Genomic DNA, 10,421 nt, shown 5'->3' with positions numbered 1-10,421 from the left:
ATATCCTTCTCTCAAACTTTCACTTGGTGGTAACCAGATTCAAGTAGATCTTGGAGATACACTTCACCCTATAACTAATCAAATAGTTCATTAATTCTAGGGAGCGAATACTTTTTCTTTATAATGACCTTGTTCAATTGGTCGTAATCTATGCACATTCTTAGAAAACCATTTTTTCGAATAAATAGAATTGGTACACACCAAGGTGTGATGTTGGGTCTTGTGAAACCTTTGTCGAGAAGATCTTTCAATTGCTCTTTCAATTATTGCAGTTCTGCTGGGGACATTCTGTATAGAGAAATAGATATTGGCTGGCTACCTGGAAGCACACCAATACCAAAATAAAGCTCTCTATATGGAGGGATACCAGGAAGTTCCTCATGGAAAACTTCTTGATATTCATTCACTACTAGCACCGATTGAAGAGTCGACGCATTTTCATCAGCATCAATGTCCTTTACTCTGACTAGGTGATATAAACACCCATTAGAAATCAACTTCCTCGCCTTAATATAGGAAATAAACCTGCCCTTAGGTGTCAAAGCACCATCCTTCCATTCCAGGACTTGCTCGCCCGAAAAATGGAATCTTACGATCTTTAGTCGGCAATTAAGTGTGGCATAACAAGATGATAGTGAATCCATACCCATAATGACATTAAAACCAACCATTTCTAATTCAATTTGGTTTGTTGTCGTGTCACTGTGATATATCACAACAGTAAAACCCTGATAAACATGTTTGGTTATAACTGACTCAGCAATCAGAGTAGATTCTAAAAATGGCTTACCTAACTTTTTTGGCTCTACCTCAAATTTTCGTGCAACAAATGGAGTAACATACAACACGGTAGACCCTGGATCAATTAATACATATACATCATGAGAGGAAATAGATAATATACATGTAACCAAATCTGGTGACGACTTTGAATCCTGTCAGCCCCCCAAAGAATATATGTGGTTGTGGCCACCGCTTAAACTAGACATCTCGGGTGCTTGAGAGCCACGAGATGGGGAAGATGCAACTAATAATGTTGTTTCATAAATTATAGGTTGAGTTGTAGTACCTTTACCTCCTTGCCTAAGCTTTTTACAATCTCGTACCATATGACCGACAATTATGGATTGATAACATGCATCTGAGCCCTGGTGGCACACCCCTGAATGCACCTTCCACATTGCCTACAACGAGGTCAATATGGCCTCATTTGACTGCTACTCTCCTAGGTCTGTAGACCTAATGTTCTCGATCTGTGACTTACCCTTGCTTAGGCACCCTGATCATACCTCATCCTCGGGAATTGAGGTGGTGCACTTTCTATAGAGTGAGTTGCTGATAGTGAAGACATGGCTGATCTCTTATTGAAGTTACCCCTACTACCACTTTGAACTACCCTATAACTGCCAGTTGACCAGGCCCTTTACTCTGTGTCACGACCCAAACAGATGGGCCGCGACAGGCACCCGGTACCTTACTCAACCGAGTACCAACGTAACATATATTTTGTATCATACTATTATAGGTAAATGAGCCTGAAAGGCTATCATGAGATAACTAGAATAAAGCATGAGGTAATACTAGACATAGGATTACCCATCATGATATACCCACTTATACATATGACGTACGGGCTTATAAGGATGACATGATCCTTTATATACTCAAATTATAGGCCGACAAGGCCATACAAGTATTTGTATATATGACATCTGTCTACAAGCCTCTAAGAGTACATAAATATAATAAAGGTCAGGATAGAACCCCGCCATACTAATCAATACATGTCCTAATCATACTGACCAAATAATCAACTCCGGAGCAAATCGAGCGCACTAACACCTTCCGCCGAGCTGATAGCCTACTTGGAGGACTTTCAACCTGTCTATCGGGACCTACGGGTATGAAACGCAGTGTCCCCATGCATGGAAATTAGTAAATAAAATGACATGAGAGAAACATGGAGTTAAAGGCTCAACATGTAAGTCTGAATAGCTTTGTGAATCTTTTCATATTTATAATATCATGCATATGCGTATAAATGTCATACCATGCATAGGTATATGCGTACATAACATCATCAAGCCTCTGAGGGAATCCCATCATATCATCTCGGCTATTGTGGTCAAATCATCAATGTATGCCAGTTGATCAGGTGGTGGTGCCTATATAACGATGTAACCTTTTTCCATATCCCATATATATATAATATACGCGTATATAATGGCATCTGGTCATGGGTTAATATACATATATAAATTAATGAAATGCATATGAAATACGTTAATAAGAATTCTCGGAATGTCACACTATCAATATGCCTTTCGGATAAACTTTATCAAATACGTATTTTTCTCAGACCCATGAACAGATGATATAATAATATTTCACATGGGGAATCAAGAACATAGGCACCCCTAGTACTTCTATGAATAGAGTCATTTATGAAAACTGTGTGTTTGCTCGTTTCGTCTGTATCGTATGAATCATGCCAAAAAGAAAGAAGGGATAGCCTTAACATACCTTTAAGGCCAACTTTCTACTTGTATCCATGAACAATCTCCTCCACGCCTCAATCATAATCACTGAGAAATGGGTATATGAGTTACGCACTATAAGAAACTTGAAGTTCAATTGCCTTCTTCGTGAATTTGAGCAATCGAGTTTCTGAGAAAAGGAAATCGTTTTGCTTTACTGCCGAAAATATTCTCAAGCATCTTGCCCTTTTCAATTAAATGAGTTATACTAATATTCTAGTAGTGGTAGTAGAGAAAAGGAAATAGTTTTACTTTGTTTCCAAAAGTGTCATGAAACCGTGGAACTTTGGGTTTCTGTAATCATCACATGTGTTACACTTTTGATCAAATATGTTGTCAAGCATCTAGCTAGCTAACATAAGAGAACCTCTTCCTTAGGTGTATCCGTGGCCACCTACTAAGTAGTGCTTGGTCATTTTAGCTACTTACACGTGGATTGATGCCCACACAATAATTATCTACTAATTAATCTATTAATCTTCCCACTAAAATCCTATAATTACCCAATTATACACATAATTAGAAATTATCTCAAATTACTTAAAATACTACTCACTTTTAACACATTTTATACATCATACTATCACGGTCATGTGGTACCTTGTATGGCACTAGTCCATAAATACGGGGTATTATAGCTTGGACCGTATTTTATCTCAAAATGTCAAACTTTGACGAAACTCATTTTCTTCGATTCGCTTACCCGCTCACCTTCATGAATTTACTTATCACTTGTTTGAAATAGCATAATACTTATAATCTCAAAATAATCTCATTCTCGGGCTTACATCGATTAACTTACAACGAAACTTTAACGTAAAAAAATGCGGGATGTAACATCTCATTTCCGAGCTTTCATCAATTTACTTATGGCGTACTTTCACGTGCGAAAACATGGGGTGTGACATCATTCCCCCCTTAGGAACATTCGTCCTGAAATGTTGACTGATGCATTTTATCATTCCCATAACCCATAACTCTTGCGAATACTTTAATACTCTCCTTGCCATTTAGGCAACTATTCTGTGAATAAATCCAAAGGCCAGGGCATTCTCACCTTTAGGCCTCTTTCTCACATCACGGCTTGTGGTCAAAATTCTTCCAATCTCGTAACTTTTGCTACCTTCTATCATGCAGCCTGTATGACTTTTTACTTGTATGTGCGCCTATGCGACTCTTCCCTCCATCTTTTAGCCAATCTCTAGGCCTTACTTTGTGAACATATCCAGAATTATGACAAGTAGTCCCTCTAGGTGTCTATGGCTTTACTACATCTAAGTGGATCATACTATACCATAACTCTTACTTCGATTTACTTTTACTGAGGTCTGCTACCAAACTCCAGGTTACTCTCGTTGTTTATCCTATATGTATAAATCTAAGTCCTTTAATGCTTTCTCATTACTGTTCATCTTAAGAATGATGGCCTAATCTCATTTCATACTTTGTAACTTTTATCCATCCATTGTTGATTCACCTTGATGTTGATCTACAATTTACCACTGATACCTTAAAACTTCTTACGTAATACATTACCACTAGGGCTTACGTCAATTAACTTAGAGAAACCATTAGCTCTTTTGTTTCTATGGGCTTAATCCCGAGGACTTATTCATATTTAGCTTGTGACCTACACACATCTATTTATACTACTCGCAACCTTCCTTCAACTTGCTTGCATCATAGATTTCCCTATGTCATTCTGGAACATCAAATGAGACATCACATCGTCTCTAAATCATCATTACTTTCTTAATTAGACTTCTCGATACCTAGAAACCATAGGCTAGAAAATATGCCACTAATGACACCGCTATCATTCTTGGATACTGAATCCCAGTGCTTCTAGCCTTCTATCTGAAGTATAGATTATTCACAACCTTCTGCACCTGAGTATCTCATACGTTGTTCACCTTTACCTTACTTACCTTAAAATCTCGTATCACATCTTCTATCTCTTTCATGACCTTCCTTCCACACAGGTATAATTCACATCCACATACTGACTTCTTACGAGGCTGGTACTCTTCATAGAATATGGTTGTTGTACTTTTGTACTTCTGATACTAAGAGTGATTCTGCAATGTTTTCAATCACGATTTCTATAATTTTCTGGGTCCAATAATCAGACTCCTGATTTACTTGGTTGATGTAACTCTTTAGTTCCCTCTTCATTCTGATCAGCCTTTATGTAAGCTTAAGTTATCTTCCGATCTACGACTCCTAGTATTAGTTATTACTTTAGCCTTTCATGGGCGGTATGGAATATCCATGATACAATCTTCTAACAATTCAATCCTTTGTCTATGATCTGGACTCAATTCTTTCTTTTAACTTATACCGGAGTCTTCTACGGCTTGTATGATTGTCAACATATATGCTGCATGGATAATACTCTGAAATCTTAAGTGCATTCATAATGTAACTAACTCTGGATCATTGATCTAATAATTCCTTTTGTTCCTTCTCAACTTTCTTTAAATGTAAGCAATTACTTTTCCTGGTCGTTTTGCCACTTGTTGCATGAATATTTGTCTTATCTTAGTGCCCACACATATTGGAATTCCATACAACCCATATGATCTCGAATATCACCTTTGGATTTTTTCTCTTCTTCACGTTCATTAGCCACGATAGCTATCACTTTCTTATGGAGTGCATACATTGTTGTTGTGAGACTGTTGTTACAAGACCATTTCCTCTTCAAGTTACTATGTTTAAGTTGAAGCCTTCTTCCTTATATCCTCAGCTAGTCTTTCATTGTAGTACATAGGGAGGACCCTCTGACTCTTGTAAAGCTGCGAGCTTATTACATCGTATACTCGACGGAATTTTTGATGTTCGTACTCACCTATAATTATCCTTAGTTACTTACCTCCACACTTATGTGCTCGTACGGTTGCTTCCGAATTGATATTTTGACTGTCTTCCCGGTGACACTCTCTTTTATTTTTGTAGCACACATACGGTACCTTTAACTATCCCAACTCCTATCTGAATATTTTTCAAAGATCATGATATCATTATCTACGAGCCTGGATTCACTATGTTAGGACACACTATGTTTATCTTGCACGATCTGCTGATTTTTCCGTATCCTTTTGTCTAGCCATAACTAAGTTCTTCCTGAATCAACTACTGACTACTCGTTAGCCCATTCTCATATCAATATTCCATGTAATCTTTCTTGGTTTATTTCCTTTGTCTTAACTTACATCTCGCACTGGCTCATTATTTATCAATAACATCTCGGGCAGGAACCCTTACTTCCTCTCCTTGACGTCGTGTTTGCATAATGTTCTGAAATCGTTGCATATCTGTAGGATTTGAATAAGTGCAATCTCATCCCTTTTCTCATTTTTATCGCATTCTTCCTTCACCATTCCATAGTTACTAGAACCACTTAATTCTGACATAATGCCACATCACTCCATATTCCCCCTTTAGGGGAGTACTCAGATTTAGAGCTACGATGATCTACCTATAGATGTTTTACCTCTCCATCTTTGGCATCCTTTCACATCATCAATGACCCTTACTCGCCTTGCGGTAATCCTTCTGTACCAAGGATAACAAAATTCCTTACTCACAAGGGTGACACTTAGTGTAACTGGCACACATAGTCCCTTAAGCTTAACTTTGCTCACATTGCTTGCTTTACGGAAGCGTCTTCCTAAATGACCTTTAAAGGGTATTCTTCTGTCGTCCATTATATTATCGCCGAAATGAAATCTCTGAAATTCTCATGATGCTGACTATTATCAAATCACTTAGTCCCTAAGTCATGTTTAGTTTATCTTGTTCACCAGTCCATACTGATTTCTATTACTCTAGGGTCTAACATTTCCTTCTGGTAGTCGCGTTGGAGTCACGAACTTATTTCTCGAAATAAGGATATGACTTTATGGCCTATACTCTTTTGTTGTCTCAAGGCATGTCACCTCTCATATTTTACTTCCCTTGACTATAGACTCTGTAATACAATCATTATTTTTTTATCTACCGTTGACATCCACGTACCACATCTTACTCATAATGATTCATTAACGCTTTTCTTATTTTCCTGCTAACATTTTTGTCTATCACTTTATTCTGAAAACTTTAACAAGATATTCTTTTGCTTTTAGCTCCCCTTGCTCCATCCACTAGCTCTTTGGGTTGCCTAACATTCTCTCTCTACTAGGGACGGGAGCCACACTAAGATAATATTTATCCCTTCCAGGCTTCCAGTGCCTATCTTTGTAGTACTCATATCTAGTTGTACTATTTTAGAGTGCACCATCTGGGTGTCTCATTAAGAGATCTATTAGCACGTTTGCACTAACTATCCTTCAGAAATGTCAACTAACACTAACAATCCATCCACCATTTTGGGTTACTCTAACCCCAACTAGATCCTGATATCCTGTCCTTCTCTTAAACCATATCTGTTAGCTCCCATAGGGTATAACTGAGATGGGTGTGGCTGATTGTACATACATCTGTTATTGTTGAAGGTAACTCAAAAGACTTATATCTCTCTTCCTGAAGGGTAAATAATGATAATCTTCACTAGTTGGGTACCTCATACCCTTCTTCACCTTGCTTCTTTTACTTGTTGAAACTTGTATCTACCTTCTGAATCTCTCAATGCTTTTTACCATATGGGTGGATAGATATTCTTACCTTAAGGCTCCTTATGAAGAAGCTTACATATCTTAGTACACACATGATCTGTTGAAGACCTTACATTTACTCATCATAAGCATCATGCAAAAATAGAGTTCCTCTTACCCAACTCTTCCACGACCACAATCAATCTCTAACCAGCTGTCTTTTGGATGTAGGTATTGTCTTATTACGAATAAAATAGAATTTAGGAGTTTGAATTCTTACAAGTGAGCTCTACCACACGATCTAGAGTAAGAAGAAAGAGTGACAGTCCTAAATGCTCTGTAGCATCCAGCTTATAAGTGGTGCACAACACACCCATAAACAAGACTCTACTAGACATGGCTTGTAGACTACCTAGAACATAACTGCTCTGATACCACTATTGTCACGACCCAAACCGATGGGACGCGATGGGCATCCCGGTACCTTACTCAACTGAATACCAACGTAATGTATATTTCGTATCATACTATCATAGGTAAATGAGCCGGAAAGGTTGTCATGAGATAACTAGAATAAAGCATGAGGGAATAATAGACATAGGATGACCCAACATGATATACCGACTTATACATATAACGTACGGGCTTATAAGACCGACATGATCCTTTATATACTCAAAACATAGGCCGACAAGGCCATACAAGTATCCGTATACATGACATCTGTCTACAAGTCTCTAAGAATACATAAATATCATAAAGGTTAGGACATAGCCCCGCCATACCAATCAATACATGTCCTAATCATACTGACCAAATAAGCAACTCTGGAGCAAATCGAGCGCACCAACAGCTTCTGCTGAACTGATAGCCTATTTGGAGGACTTTCAACCTATCTATTGGGACTTGCAGGCGTGAAATACATCATCCCCAAGCAAAAGGGATGTCAGTACAAATAATGTACCGAGTATGTAAGGAATGAAAATCAGTAAATAAGAGACATGAGAGAAACACGGAGTAAAAGACTCAACATGTAAGTTTAAATAACTTTGCAAATCATTTCATATTTATAATGTTATGCATATGCGTATAAATGTCATACCATGCATAGGTATATGCGTACATAACATCATCATGCCTCTGACGGCATCCCATCATATCATCTCGGCCACTGTGGACAAATCATCAACGTATACCAGCTGATCAGGTGGTGGTGCGTATATAATGTCGTAACCTTTTCCCATATTCCATATACATATAATATACGCGTATATAATGCCATCTGGTCATGGGTCAATGTACATGTATAAATGATTAAATGCATATGAAATACGTTAATAAGATTTCTCAGAAAGTCATAAGATCAATATGCCTTTCGGATAAACTTTATCAAATACGTATTTTTCTTAGACCCATGAACAGAAGATATAATAATAATTCACATGGAAAATTAAGAACATAGGCACCCCTAGTACTTCTATGAATAGAGTCATCTATGAAAATTGTGTGTTTGCTCGTTTCGTCTGTATCGTATAAATCATGCCAAAAAGAAAGAAGGGATAGCCTTAATATACCTTTAAGGCCAACTTTCTACTTGTATCCATGAACAATCTCCTGCACGCCTCAATCATAATCACTGGAAAATGGGTATATGAGTTACTCACTATAAGAAACTTGAAGTTCAATTGCCTTCTTCGTGAATTTGAGCAATCGAACTTCTGAGAAAAGGAAATTGTTTTGCTTTGCTGCCAAAAAAATCTCAAGCATCATTCCCTTTTCAATTAAATGAGTTCTACTAATATTCTAGTTGTAGTAGTAGAGAAAAGAAAATAGTTTTACTTTGTTTCCAAAAGTGTCATGAAACCGTAGAACTTTGGGTTTCTGTAATCATCACATGTGTTACACTTTTGATCAAATATGTTGTCAAGCATCCAGCTAGCTAACATAAGAGAACCTCTTCCTTAGGTGTATCCACGGCCACCTACTAAGTAGTGCTTAGTCATTTTAGCTACTTACACGTGGATTGATGCCCACACAATAATTATCTACTAATTAATCTATTAATCTTTCACTAAAATCCAATAATTACCCAATATCTCAAATTACGTAAAATACTACTCACTTTTAACACTCTTTATACATCATACTATCATGGTCATGTGGTACCTTGTATGGCACTAGTCCATAATACGGGATATTATAGCTTGTACCGTATTTTATCTCAAAATGTCAAACTTCCACGAAACGCATTTTCTTCTATCCGCTTACCCTCTCACCTTCATGAATTTACTTATCACTTGCTTGACCTTACGACGAAACTTTAACGTACGAAAATGCGGGATGTAACATCTCATTTCCGAGCTTTCATCAATTTACTTATGGCGTACTTTCACGTGCGAAATTATGGGGTGTAACACTCTGGTCTCTTTCTCTACTGGCCAAAAGCATCTGCTTGTGCTCCTCTGTCTGTTGTGCAAAGGCCATCATCCTAGAGATATCCATATCTTTGTTTAATGAAGAAGTAGAGCGCTTACCCATCAAATAGATCTCAAGGCCAATCTCAAATCGGCAAACCATTACTCGCATAGTAGCAACCAAATCGAGGGCGTACCTAGCCAACAAAGTAAATTTAAGGCCATACTCCCTCACACTCATATTATTCTATTTGAGAGCTGCAAACTCGTCGACCTTAGGGTCCCTATCTCCAATGGTAGAAAATGTTCCAAAAAGGCCTTTGTAAACTCTTTCCACACTATTGGAGGTGTTTTTGGCCATCTGGAATCTTCCCTTCTCACATACCAAGTCACCCAAACATATTTTAATCAATAGGAAGCCAGTTCAACAGCCTTTGCCTCATAAGAATATATGACATTAAGTGTCTTATGAATTTCATCAATAAAATTCTGCGGGTCTTCATCCGAATTGGATCCCATAAATTCTGGAGGACCCATATGAAGAAAATCTCAAACAATGGAACTGGCTCACCCTTCTAATGGACCAGCACTAGGAGATGCTCCAGCCTGCCGTTATGACTGAGTAGCTACCAGTTGAGTAAGGAACTAAACAACATCTATGATATTCTGATCGGTTGAACTAGACAATGGAACGGGTGGTAACGGAACTTCAATGGGCTCTTCTGGACCCCATGGTTGTGGTACTGGGTTTGTCTGATTAGGTGGACCATCCCGAGCCTCAATTTGGCATGAATTAGTAGGTGGCAACCCATTGGTATCTTCTTCTATAACCATACTAGCCCTTGGCTGGATTTGGTCTTTATTTTTGCAGACAT

General features: G+C 37.9%; 1 protein-coding gene across 1 annotated transcript; it reads right to left on the bottom strand.

Moving 5' to 3' along the window:
• Nucleotides 1-263: 263 nt before the first annotated feature.
• Nucleotides 264-9,709, bottom strand: LOC142163861 (uncharacterized). The gene is made up of 2 exons (XM_075221007.1): nt 9,520-9,709; nt 264-856 (listed from the first exon to the last, which is right to left on the bottom strand). Exons 1-2 carry the CDS (start codon nt 9,707-9,709, stop codon nt 264-266), a joined length of 783 nt encoding a protein of 260 aa, XP_075077108.1.
• Between the last annotated feature and the right edge of the window lie 712 nt (nt 9,710-10,421).

Source organism: Nicotiana tabacum, chromosome 9 (genome assembly GCF_000715075.1).
Source record: "Nicotiana tabacum cultivar K326 chromosome 9, ASM71507v2, whole genome shotgun sequence".
NCBI classification, from domain to species: Eukaryota; Viridiplantae; Streptophyta; class Magnoliopsida; order Solanales; family Solanaceae; genus Nicotiana; species Nicotiana tabacum.
The sequence above is the reverse complement of the archived record's forward strand: the minus strand, read 5'-3'. Positions and strand labels throughout refer to the sequence as shown.